Source organism: Bos mutus, chromosome 1, assembly GCF_027580195.1.
Source record: "Bos mutus isolate GX-2022 chromosome 1, NWIPB_WYAK_1.1, whole genome shotgun sequence".
Lineage (NCBI taxonomy): Eukaryota > Metazoa > Chordata > Mammalia > Artiodactyla > Bovidae > Bos > Bos mutus.
Window position 1 is genome coordinate 121,276,079 of NC_091617.1, and position 14,239 is coordinate 121,290,317.

The 14,239-nt window shown below is 33.4% G+C and overlaps 1 protein-coding gene across 2 annotated transcripts in view; it reads left to right on the forward strand.

The window, feature by feature from the left end:
* The window catches only part of PLOD2 (procollagen-lysine,2-oxoglutarate 5-dioxygenase 2), a 121,218-nt gene that overhangs the window by 90,341 nt on the left and 16,638 nt on the right, over nucleotides 1-14,239 (forward strand). For both annotated transcript variants that reach the window (XM_070374909.1, XM_070374908.1), the window contains exons 8-10: nucleotides 5,523-5,624; nucleotides 8,860-8,985; nucleotides 11,079-11,200. In XM_070374909.1, the coding sequence (XP_070231010.1) occupies nucleotides 5,523-5,624; nucleotides 8,860-8,985; nucleotides 11,079-11,200 (350 nt within the window). The remainder of the gene's footprint in view (nucleotides 1-5,522; nucleotides 5,625-8,859; nucleotides 8,986-11,078; nucleotides 11,201-14,239) is intronic.

A 14,239-nucleotide genomic window follows, 5' to 3' on the forward strand; every position in this document is an offset into this window, starting at 1 on the left:
ATATGCATCATATGTTAGTTCTGTATTTCATTATTTGAGGGACCTCCATCCTGTTTTCCATAGTGGCTGCATCAATTTGCATTCTCATCAGCATTGTATAAGGGTTCTGCTTTTCTACATCCTTGCCAACACTTGTTACTTAATTTTTTTTTTTTTTTGATCGTAGCTATTTTAACAGATATCTCATTGTGGTTTTGGTTGCATTTACCTGATGATTAATTTTGTTGAGCATTTTTACATTTTTTCCTGTGTCTGATGGCCACTTGTACGTCTTCTTTGGTAAAATATGTATTCAGATCCCCTGCCTGTATTTTCTTGGAGTTGTTGTTTCTTTTTTTCCTTTTTTGATATTGAATTGTATGAGTTCTTTGTATATTTTGAATATTAACCTCTGTTTTGAACGTATCATTTGCAAATATCTTCTCCCATTCAGTGGGTAGCCTTTTTGTTTTGTTGATAGTATTTTCATGTGCAGAAGTTGTTATATGTGCAAAAACTTTAAGTTTGATTTAGTCCCATTTGTTTATTTTGCTTTTGTTTTCCTTGCCTGAGGAGGCATAACCAAAAAACCACTGCTAACATCAGTGTCAAAAAGCATACTACCTATGTTTTCTTCTTCAAGTTTATGGTTTCAGGTCTTAGATTTAATTCCTTCATCTGTTTTGAGTTTCTTGTATAATATATGGTATGAGAAAATAGTCCATTTTGGTTCTTTTGAATGTAGCTGTCCAGTTTTCCCAGCACCGTTTATTAAAGGGGCTGTCTATTCTCATTGTATATCCTTGCCTTCTATGTCATAGATCATTAACCATATAAGTGTGGGTTTATTTCTGTCTATTCTATTCTTTTTATTTTTTATTTATTCTATTTTTTATTTATTCTATTTATTTCTTTCTATTCTGTCTATTCTATTCCTTTTATCTATGTGTCTGTTTTCATGTCAATACTATATTGTTTTGATTACTGTTCTTTGGGGTAAAGTGTGAAACCGGGGAGTACAATACTTCCAGTTTTGTTCTTCTTTCTCAAGATTTCTTTGGCTATTTGACCTCTTTAGTTGTTTCATATAAATTTTAGGATTATTCTAGTTGTGTGAAAAATGCTATGGGTATTTTGATAGGAATTACATTGAATCTGGAGATGGCTCTGAGTAGTGTGGACATTTTCACAGTATTAATTCTTCTAGTCTGTGAGCACAGTTTGTCTCTTCATTTAATTGTGTCTTCCTCAGTTTATTTCCCCAATGTTTTATAGTTTCCAGAGTACAAATCTTTTACTTCCTTGATTAAATTTATTCCTAGGAAATTTATTCTTCTCTATGCAATTGTAAATGAAATTGTTTTTTTTTTTTTAATTTCTGGTCAATTATTATTAATGTATAGAAATGCAGTAGATTTCTGTGTTTTGTTTGTATCTTGTAACTTTACTCAATTCGTTTGGTAGACCTAATACTTTTTTGTGTGGAGTATTTAAAGTTTTCTATATCAGATCAGATCAGATCCGTCGCTCAATCGTGTCCGACTCTTTGCAACCCCATGAATCACTATGTTGAATAAAATCGGGAAGAGTGAGATCCTTGTTTTCTTCCTAGTTTAGAGGAAATGCTTTCAGCTTTTCACCACTGAATATGACATGAACTGTGGGTTTGTCATATATGGCCTTTAGGTTGAGGTATGTTTCCTTTGTAACCACTTTGTTGAGAGTTTTTGTTGTAAAATGGATATTGAATTTTGCCCAAAGTTTTTATGCATCTAATTATATGATCTTTATCCTTTATTTTGTTAATGTGGTGTTTCATATTGAGTGATTTGAATATATTGAACTATTCTTGTGTCCCTAGAGTAAATCCTACTGGATCATGATTTATAATCCTTTTAATGTGTTACTGAATTTAGTTTGCTAATATTCTGTTGAAGATTTCTGTATCCAGGTTTATCAGGGATAATTATTATTTTCTCTGTTTTCATAGTGTCTTTGATTTTGATATCAGGGTAATGCTGGCCATTAGAACGAGTTTGAAAGGGTTCCATCCTTCCCCTTCAGTATTTTGAAATAGTTTGAGAAGAATAGGTATTAAGTCTTCTTTATATGTTTGAGAATACCCTTTTTTATCCCCTCACTTTTTGTGTGATTTTAGATGTTGAGTGAGTCCTTTGATGGAAGCATGTATATGGAGCTTGTTTTCCTTTTAATCCATTCAGCCACCCTATTTTCTGGATTTGAACATTTAGTCCATTTACATTTAAAGTAATTATTAACAGGCATGTACTTATTAAAATGTTGTTAGTTGTTTTCTGGTTATTTTTGGTATTCTTCTCTGTTCCTTTTTTCTCTTAGTCCCTTATGATTTGGTTACTGAGTTATGTTTGTGTTACTTCCTCTTTATCTTTTGTGTATCTATTATATGTTTTTGATTCATGCTTACCATGAAGTTCTTATATAGTAAATATCAGTATATTTTAAGTTGACCATTGCTCTAGTTTGGCTGTATTCTAAAAACACTACATTTTTACTCCCCTCTGCCACATTTTATGTTTTTGGTGTTTTATTTTACTTTTTTTATTTTGTACATTGTTAAATAATTATTGTAGATAATATTAGATTTTACTGGTTTTGTATTTTAACCTTCATACTAGCTGTATAGTTGGCTGATCCATTACCTTTACTAAATATTTGGCTTTACTGGTGGTATTTTTCTCTTTTATAATTTTCATAGTTCTGGTTATGTTCTTATCTTTTCTGTTTAAGGAAGACCCTTTAACTTTCTTATAAGGTTGGCTTAGTGGTGATGGACTCCTTTACCTTTTGCTAGTCTGGTAAATTCTTTATCTCTTCTTCAATACTGAATGTTAACTTCACCAGATAGAGGTTCTTGGTTGTGTTTTTCCTTTCAGTACTTTGAATATGTCATGCCATTCCCTGGCCTACAAGTTTTCTGCTGAAATATCAGCTGATAATCTCACAGGGTTTATTTTGTATGTGACAAGCTTTTTTTGTTGTTGTTGGTTTGTTTTGTTTTTTGCTGCCCTTCAGTTCAGTTCAGTTCAGTCACTCAGTCGTGTCTGACTCTTTGCAACCCCATGAATTGCAGCATGCCAGGCTTCCCTGTCCATCACCAACTCCTGGAGTTCACTCAAACTCATGTCCATTGAGTTGGTGATGCCATCCAGCCATCTCATCCTCTGTTGTCCCCTTCTCCTCCTGCCCCCAATCCCTCCCAGCATCAGGGTCTTTTCCAATGAGTCAACTCTTCGCATGAGGTGGCCAAAGTATTAGAGTTTCAGCTTTAGCATCATTCCTTCCAATGAACATCAAGGACTGATCTCCTTTAGAATGGACTGGTTGGATCTCCTTGCAGTCCAAAGGACTCTCAAGAGTCTTCTCCAACACCACAGTTCAAAAGCATCAATTCTTCAGTGCTCAGCTTTCTTCACAGTCCAACACTCAACATCCATACATGACTACTGGAAAAACCATAGCCTTGACTAGACAGACTTTTGTTGGCAAAGTAATGTCTCTGCTTTTCAATATGCTATCTAGGTTGGTCATAACTTTCCTTGCTGCCCTTAATACTCTCTTTATCTTTAACTTCTGACTTTTTGATGGTAGTGTATTTGTGTAGGGTCCCTTTGGATTGACTTTATTTGGAATTCTCTGGGATTCCTAGACTCGAGTGTGTTTCCTTCACCAGTTTAGGGGAATTTACATCCATTATCTCTTGAAATATCTCTGTCCCTTTCTTTTCCTTCTGGGAAACTCTATAATGCTAATGTTAGAATGCCTGTTGTGCCCCAGAGGCTCCTTAAACTATCCTCATTTTTAAAAATTCTTTTTTTGTTTTGCTGTTTTGATTGGGTGATTTCCTATTAGCCTGTCTTCCATATTGCTGATCCTTTCCTCTGCATCATCTAATCTGCCTGTGATTCCCTCTAGTTTCTAACTTAGCTCCATTCCATTTAATTCCTTTTCTGAGGTTTTGTCTTGTTCTTTTATTTATAACATTATTTCTTTGTCTCCTCATATAAAGTAATTTTCTGTTTCTATGTATTAGGTAGATCAGCTATTATCTCCTGGTCTTTAAAGAGTGACTTTGTATAGAAGGTTTCCTGTGGGGTTCAGTAGTGTGGCCCCTCCTGGTCACCAGAGCCAGGTACTCCAGAAGTGTCCTCTGCTTGGGCTGTGTGCTACTCCTGTTATCGCTGAGTTGCAATTGCTTTGGGTGCACTAGTGTATGGGGCTTGTTCCCAGTACAGCCAGCTGTAAGGCCTGGTCACAATCTGCCAGCTCATTTGTACTCAGAGAAAGTTTCAACAGATTGTGCCCCTCAGGTACATGCCCTAAAATTAATAAATAAATTTCCTTCTTGTATGACCCAGGCACTTTTCTAACTGCTGCCTCTGCACTGGGATTTGGAAAGAGTGAATCTGTGCCTTCACCCTTTAAGAGTAGTCTCAGTTTCCTACAGGCTTCTGGCTCTCCCACATGTAAGCCCCTCTGGTTTTAAAGCCAGATATTATAGTGGCTCATCCTCCTGGTGCAGGTCTTCTAAGAAGGGGAGCCCAAGGTTGGACTCGGGCCCTTGGCCCTTTGGAGAAGACCCCTAGGGCTGTGATACCCCTCCTGCTTGTGGATTGCTCCACTGTGGGCATGGGTTCTGACTAAACTGTGTCTCTGTTCCTCCTACCTGTCTCATTGTTGCTTTTTCTTTTTATCTTCAGTTATAGAAGATATTTTCTGTTAGTCTTATGGTCATTCTCAGAGATGGTTCTCTCTATGTAGTTGTAATTTTGGTGTATGTGTGGGGAGATGTGAGTCCAAGATCTCCCTACTCTGCCATCTTGTTCTACCTCCCCTCCCCACTCTAGTCTATTATAATAGGGTTTGTGGGGTGGCTCTAATTAGAACTTATTCTAGATCTATTTTAATCTACAGGATTTCTTTTCCTCAAGTCAGTATTCCAGAATCACTGCCCAGAAGCCTGGGTTATAGTGATTATAGTTTCTCAGAAGAGTTTAGTGCCTTTTGGTGATAAAGTATATACAATATTTGTTTTGTGTGGTGATGGTGGTAAGAGGTCACACTGGCACTTACCCATTCACTGTACATGTCTAGACTGAGCCTTTAAGCATATTTATATTATTACTAAATTACTGTTCACATAACTGCTTTTATTTGTTTTGTTTTGGTTAATAAACTTCATTAGTTCAATTAAAACTGTGGTAAATCGTTTGACATATTGCTTTAATGGTGTCTCTTCTTATTTTTGATATATTGAAATGTTAGCTTTATGATGTATAATGCATTTTTTGGCATTTCTAGACAAAGCTTGCCTTCATTTATGATTCACAGTCTGGAGAGAACTTTGTTCACTGTGTATCTCTAGGTGACAAATATTTGTAGAATTATTAAGGGGATGTACCTAATGCAGAAAACATGCTTTGAAGTTAGAGGTTTATAGAATGAAAGTACATTGATGGGAAAGTCTTACTTTTGTTAATAGTGCAGTTTTCCTTCTTTTCCAGATCCTCCTGAATTATTTTGGAAACTATATACCTAATGCATGGACACAAGATAATGGCTGCACTTTTTGTGAAGTGGATACAATTGACTTGTCTGCAGTAGATGTGAGTGGAATTGACTCTGGGTGAAATGTAGTAATAAAAGTATATTTTCATGAAATGCAATGGTTTGTAAAATAAAAACAACACATTATTTTATAGTATTGATAATTTGGCAGATAATATATTTATAAATCTAAAGCATGATGACAGAAAATTGCTAGATATGTGTATTTCTAGAAAAACCAGACAATAATTGACCCGAATTGACCCTAGTAAAAGGGGCTTGGTTGTTAATATATACTAGCTTGCTATGAGTGGGAATTCTTGTTTTTAGTCTTTAACTTGGTCAAAGGATTGAGGAAAATAATGGTTATAATGCTTCAGTATTTGTATTGACTAATCTTATCTGTCAAAATTAGTTGATTAGCTTGATTTTCAAATTTGATGATTTAAAAATAATAGTAAATAACTAAGGACTGTTTTAGTATTTTATATATAGTAACTCATATTAATTTTACAAATCCCATAGGTTTGACTGAGGTTTACAGATGAGAAAACTGAGGTACCTCCACATTGAGTAACTTACTTAAGGCATGGAATTTTTTTTTTTTTTTTATATTGGAAGTGCGATTTGAATTTAGGCAATCTGGTTCCAGACCCTATAATTTTGACCACTGTGCAATTTTGCCTAGATGCCACATATATATTATATGCCAAGAATAGTGCTACTTTTACATATATTTCATATAGAATTATAGCTATAGTTTACCATTTATACTTTGAAGATAAACATGCAATTGGAAGTAATTATTATTTATGTATAAAATGTTTTATGCATCCTTCTTCTTACATCAACCAGAGCAGTTTTAGGATATCCTGTGGTAATATTTTTCTTTCAAAAATTGGCTCTTATGTTTTGGAAGACTATTATGTGTATGAACATTGGGTTCTAAGGATAATTTTGTCATTAAGACTGATTATTTCCTTTACTTACCATAGTTTTGTTGAATATCTACAGCATGCCAGATAAGTGTAGACACAAATAAAATTCCCCTTAATATAGTTCTGGTGACTTCTGGACTCATACAAATTCAAAATAATCTCACTGTAAAGTACTAAATGTCCTGAATTAAGTAGTTTCTGTTTTTATCACTGTCTGAAAGGGAGGATAAAGAGTAATTTGTTCATATTTAGGAGCTTCTGAATAGAGCCCTCTTTTACTTGAAACTAAGATTTTTTTGGCCAGTCTCTGAAATAACAAGCTGAATGTTTCCTATCTGGAAAGAAAGCCAGAAAATTTCTGAATGAAGCTGCATCATGAAGATGTTTAAAAATTCATTCTGATCCTTTTTTCAAAAGAGTGCTGTCTTCTGGAGGAAGAGTTAAAATTTTTTATCTGTTTGGTTTCCTGTTAACATAAACTTTCTGGTGCCAAGACAGAAAAATATTTATATTATAATTTTTTATCTTTATTTTTTTGCACATAGGAGTAACTTGATTCTCAAGCCATTTTTGTCTTACAGACTGCTAGAAAGGAAAGCCATTTTATTATAAAAATAAATTTCTTATGTATTTTATATATATAGTAATCATGCATATAAAATTAAAATTATATGGGTAGTTACAGTCTAGGGCTAGCATATTCTAAGATGTCGGCCATGGGCAAGTTTCTTTATATGAAAAAATGATAATGTTGTCTCAGAGGATTGGTAGGAGGCTTAAAGAAATCACACATATATGTTTATGTATATAGTGATATTTTATATGATAAATTACATATATGAAATGCTAAGCCTTGAATAATACTTAACTGTTATCATCTGTACTGTTGTTATCATTAGTGTATAAAATGAACTTAGACTGATAGTGGAGATGTAGCATGGTGAAGCCTAACTCTTTACCTACTAATTAATGTGTTCTGAGTTGCTCTAAATCTCCCTTTCCTCATATTATAAATTTGGAATAATAAATGACTTCTAAGGTTATTATATAATTTAAATGACATGCGTCACTTCATTTGATAAGGGAGAGTTGTCATCCAGTTTTTACTCATTTCCCCTATTAAATTGAGAACTCCTAGATGTAGAATTATTTTTCTTTAGTTGTTTGTCTTTGTTTATGGACTTAGTAATAAATATTTGAGTAACTGAATGAATATATACAATGAATTGATATATACAACCGTGTTTGAGTTGTACTTCAATCCACACAAATATTAGGTTACCAGATGACAGAGGAATACATGAGGTATTATGTGTGAAAAGATGGGGGAGAGGTGCCTAATTCGGCACTTAACATATATGGCACTTTAAAAAATCTGTAATCTTTATTTTTAGAAGTTTTTTGTTATTTAAAAATTTTTCGTGTTCAATAGTGTGATGTACTTATTTGTCTTTCCTTTTTACCTTTTGATCTCCTTCACCCATTTGTATATAATTTGTAATTTAAAATTCTAAAGTCAGGCTTCAAACCATGGGTTTAAAAAGGCATTATAAAGAAATCTTTCATATAGTTCTAATAAAAATACTATTGCATGGTTGTTTACTTATGTTTTTGTCTTCCTCAACCATTTTAAGTTTCCAAGCCAGGAACTTTCCCTCTATTTTCTAAATGTTTCTGATCACGAGGATTGACTAATAATAGATATTTCAGAATTGTTCATGCAATGAGTGAAAAACAAGCCGTCCTCTAACACTTACCCAAGTAGAAATTAAGAAAATATATTAAGATCGATACAAGATAAGATATATTAGTGATGCAAAATAGCTTTCCTTATATATAACATAATAAAAGATTCAAACATAGAAATAAAGTCTCATGATTTTAGTAATGAGGCTAAATGAGGTTTCTCATAATAATCTCTATGATTACTTTATTTGAGCCACAGATTAACCATTCAGTTTCTAAGCCACAGAAACAAACAAGGAAGCACAGTTAGCATTTTGGCTTCTGAGATGAAGCTGTCAAAATAGATTCATATCTAAAGAAAGTTTCTTTTAGGACTACTTTAAAGGGAACAGTCAACACTAGAGCAGGCAATAACCTTAATTATAGTGTCCCTGTAATAAGTACAGTAGTGAGCTTCCTCTTCAACCTGAATCATAATGTCAAGATGTTATTTGGTAAAAATCATTGATGGGGTCCTCAAAAATGTATTAGAGAATTGCCACTGGGCAATCAAAGTTATGTTGTACTGATATTATAGTATGTTTTGTGCTGTATTGATTAATATTTGCATAGAATTTAAAGTAAAACCATGCTAATGATAATTTGTTTTTATGTTTGCCATAAAACAAAGGTCTATCCAAATGTAACAATAGGTGTTTTTATTGAGCAACCAACCCCTTTCCTACCTCGATTTCTGAACACATTGTTGACACTGGATTACCCAAAAGAAGCACTTAAATTCTTTATTCATAACAAAGTAAGTATTTGAAAAATAAATTATTTTATGTGAAAACTCTGATATTAGTTGAAACTATTTGTTATTATTTGTTCATGTATAAAAAATTTTTAAATTTGGGTTAAATTCAGTGGGGGTTTTGAAATCATTACTGCTTTGCTTCTTTAGGGGGCTTCCCTTGTAGCTCAGTCAGTAAAGAATCTGCCTGCAGTGCAGGAGACCCGGGTTCAGTCCCTGAGTTGGGCAGATCCTCTGGAGAAGGAAATGGTGACGTACTCTAGTAACCTTGCCTGTAAAATCTCATGGACAGAGAGCCTGGTGGGCTGCAGTCCATGGGTTCACAGAGTTGGGCACAACTGAGTGACTAACACTTACTTACTTACTTGCCTCTTTAGCACCTAAGTATTTTCAAATCCAGTAACTAGTATCATAGTATTGGGATGAGCCACATGAAGCTGTCAGTTTTTTTATGGATCAAAAATTGTTGACTATCAGCCATTTTAATGAATTTAACCTAGTATATAATGAAGAGATGTCAAAGAGTCTATAGTCCTTTGGCTTTGGGTTCGTACTGGTACTTACTTTTATAGAACTGGTCATAAAATAATAGTTAATGATAATACCTGGGTTTCCCTGGTGGCTCAGACAGTGAAGAATCTGCCTGTATTGCAAGAAATGCGGGTGCAGTTCTTGGGTCAGGAAGATCTCCTGGAGAAGGGCATGGCAACCCACTCCAGTATTTTTGTCTAGAGAATCCCATGGACAGAGGAGCCTGGCAGGCTACAGACCAGGGGATCGCAGAGTTGGATGACCAAAGCAGCTCAGCATGCACTTGGTGATAGTACCTAACATCAGAACTTGAAATGTCTTCCAGATACAGTATTGTTTTGATTAATCACATACTCTTTCCCAAAGGCTTTCATTTCCTTCAAAAAATATTCAGATCCTCCCCAAAACCTCCCACATATAGTCTAAACTTAAAGACATTTTTCCTCAATGTTTTTCCATTTACTTATCTCTTTCACATTGAAACTGTTGACATTTATTATCATTTGGAGAAATTCAATAGCCATGAAGTATAGTTTTTTCTCTCTTTTGTCTTAATACTTTTAGTTTAACATTGTTCTTTCTTCCTGATGTACATATCAGCTAGTCATTTGCCTTTTCCAGAGACTATTTTATTTAATATATTTGCAAAAAACTAGCTCAAATAAGTTTTAAAGGGTGAATGCACTGAGCATTTGCTTTTTATAAAATGCATTGTAATATATTACTTATATTAAAGTATTTTCTTTTTATGGAATGTGTTTTACACTTTTCCTCCTTTCATAGGACCTAAAACCCCTTGATAACAGAAGTTTTTATCTTCTTTTATTTAAAATTTTACCTCTCTGCAGCTTTTGCATGATGTCATTTTAATGAGCTGTGAAAAGCTTTCAAAAATACTTAGTGAGATTTGAGAAATAAAAAACTCTGAAGTTCTCTAATGATGGAGATAATCTTATCTAAATTTTAGCACAGTCAAATCACACTAGTTTGATGACTTTTGATGTTGATTATTTTCTCATCATATTTCCTTATCAATAAAATCTTATTAATTTTCCCTACTTTTTGTTAAAAAATGACTATATGACCATAAATTTTTCTCTCTGCTTAAAATAACATTGTAATATTTATTTTATTAAAAAGATGATAACAGATAAATTGGTTAGGTTTAATAGATATTTATATGGATATTTTACAACACATATCTAAGATTCTCTACCACAAGCCCTTTTTCCCTCTCAAGTTAGAAATGTTTTATAGCACTCAGGGTTTAAGTATTAATGCAAGGATCTGTCTAGAAGTAGATATTAAAAGAATTTTAAAGTATCTTAAAAAAATTCCTATGTATCTTATTTTAGGTTCTTCCTGTGATATTTAGATGACATTTATATATATAAACCATTTAATACAGTTATCATTTTGTCTGTAATTGAGTGAATATGTGAATTGTGGAGTTCACAATTTTGAATGTGAAGTCATCCTTCAATATGAAAACTTCAGTCGTCTTATTTTCTCTCACTACTTTTATTTTTTTTGAAACTAATTTCAATTTTTAAAATATGTTACAGGAAGTTTATCATGAAAAGGACATCAAAGTATTTTTTGATAAAGCTAAACATGAAATCACTACTATAAAAATAGTAGGACCAGAAGAAAATCTAAGTCAAGCTGAAGCCAGAAACATGGGAATGTATGTTTTAACAAATATAAATTCTACCAGTATCTACTAAAGAAACTTTTCTTCAAAATTAATATTCTAAACTTGGGTGTCTCAACTGTGTGTGCACATGTGTGTGTATGTGTGCATGTATGTGTGTATGTGTGTGTATTCACAATGAGCAAACCTCTGCTTTAGAACTATATCTATGTTTGAATGTATTTATGTCTAAAGGGGCATGAAAATTATTTACAATTTTCTATTAATGGCTGAGAGTCAATATATTTAATGAAACTATTAATTGAACTTCAGTTCAATATTTAAATCCTCAGACAAATGAGTCATGTGACTGATGTAACAGTGGTTTAAATATGTATTAGCTGAAGGTTTTGTGGGACAGAAATGTATGTTTCAGATATTTTAGTTACCTCCTGGGCTTTCCCAGTGGCTCAGTGGTAAAGAATCTGCCTGTAATGCAGGAGCCACAGGGAGATGAGGGTTTATTCCCTGGTTTGGGAAGATCTTCTGGTGGAAGATATGGCAACTCATTCCAGTATTCTTGCCTGGAGAATCCCATGGACAGAGAAGCCTGGTGGGCTGTAGTTCATGTGGTTACAGAGAGTTGGACATGACTGAAGTGACTTAGCATGTATGCATGCATGATCTAAATAGTACTATAACCATAAAGGAAATACTTTAGGTCCTTTGTCTAGCCCCTTTAATAACTTCAGACGGATTATTTATAAAATTTTGGTTGCAGTAAAGACAATCATTTATTCAGTGATTGTTGAATATGCCCATCAGTAGTGAGAGAGCTACTGATTAAAAGGTAAGAGATGGTCACTTCTTAGCAGGGTATATTCTTGTATTATGCTATGGAAGCTCTGCCCAGAGTGATAGACAGTGCCTACTATGGGTGTATAAGGACTGGCAGGAAAACAGACCTTGGAAAAATCAAACGATGTTAATACTAAGGGTTCTGTAACTTAATCATTGGAGAGTACCTTGGGTCCACATTTAGAACCTGTTTTCTCTAATTTAAAAAATTCTGTATGTGCTCTGTTGTGTCTGACTTTGCCTCAGCACAGTGTTCTCTAATTTACTTATGTCATTACAATTATCAGCAGTTCATTCTTTTTCATTGCTGACTAGTGTTTTTCCATATGAATATATTACAAGTGCCTTATATTCTCTACAGTTGATAGGCATTGGGTTATGTAGAGTTTCTGGCCATTATGAATAAGACTGCTAATGAAGATTCTTGATTAGAAGTGTGAATAAAATGTATTTTGTGTGTGCATGTGTGTGTGTGTGTGTGCATGTGTATACATATATCCTTTAGAATATATTTGGAAAATACCAAGGAATGGACTAACTAGGGCCCAGGGTTAGGATAGATTATGTTTAACTTTTTAAGAAACTGCTGAATAGTCCAAAATGAATGGACATTTTACACTTATAACAGCAAGGTGGTAGAGCTCCAGCTGCTCCACATGTTTCTCAACATTTATTGCACATCTTTTTATTTTAGCCACTCTACTGGGTATGGAAAGATATTTTATTCTGGCTTTTTAAGAATTGTCTTATAATGAGAAGAAATTTTAATCTAATAAAATTCTGTTTCATTTTTTTATGCTTTGGTATTTATTTTTCTATTTAAGAAATCTTATTCTGATGTCATGAATCCATTCTTTGAAATTTTTCTTTCATAAGCTTTATCATTCTATCATTTATGTCTAAGATGTTTCAATCTGCAATTCATCTTGAATACATTTTTGTATTTTGAGTGAAATAGGGGTCAAATTTTATTCTTTGCAAATGAAATTCCAGTTGTTTCAATGCTACTTTTATTTCTTATTTTAAAATTATTTATTTTTTAATTGAAGGATAGTTGCTTTACAAAATTTTATTGTTTTCTGCCAAATATCAACATGAATCAGCCATAGATTTACATAAGTGCCCTCCCTGTGAACCTTCCTCCCATCTCTCTCCCCATCCCACCCCACTAGGTTGTTAAAGAGACCCACTCCTTTTCAATTTAAGGTTTTTCTTTTCCTACTTAATTGACTTGGCCTTGGTCCTAAATTAGGTGACTGAGTATTTATGCATGATTGGGAACTCTCTGTTCTGTCTTGTTGCTCTAAGATGAATGCCACACTTTATTACCAAGAATTTATATTCATCTTGAAATCATATAGTATAAATGTTTTGATTTTTATCCAAGATAATCTGGAATGCTTTTAAAAAATTATTTTAGTTTATTATTTTATATTGAGTATAATTCACATATAATATTTGTCTCAGGTGTGCAACATAATGCTTTAATATTTGTATATGTTGTGAAATAATCACCACAATGTCTAGTTACCATCTGTCACCATACATAGAGTATTTTAAAATCATTTCCTCTAATGTTTTTTTTGAACAATTTTAACAATCTTTCTATCTGGTATCCTGTTTGACAGTTGCTTAGAAACAAATGTGTTATGGAGATAAATACTGTCAATAGCAGAAAATGATAACTTGGATAAGCAGTGACAGAGGAGAGCTCAGAAAGAACCCCAGATGCAGAAACCACAGTACTTGGAAGCATGTCATGTATCACAAGTAGTTCATTCCTTTGTGTTCCTGATGATAGTGCTCCAGACTGTACCAGGAACAGCATACATCATAATCCATGTCCCATATAAGAAGCAGGGCAGTGATTATTTTGGAAAGAATTCCATGTAAATCAAGTTTAAAAAGTATTAATACCTTAAGAGTTATACTCCTGTACCTCCAAGATTTCACTTAAACTAAATTGTAGATATACAGAATTTTGCTCTGTGAGTATGTGTGTGTGTGTGTAGAAAATATTTTGATTTGTGAAAAAATTCTGTTGACAAAAACATTAATATAAAGTATGTTTCCCTTTTAGAGAGGACTAAATGCTGAACTATAAATTGCCCATTTGACCTGATGCTTTATGGTTTAAAGTATTTCATGGCTTGAAAATATATTTCACTTGCCCTAAAAGTTTTAGTGTTGCTCTATCCATGAACATCTGTGTTGATCAACTGACCATTTTGAAAT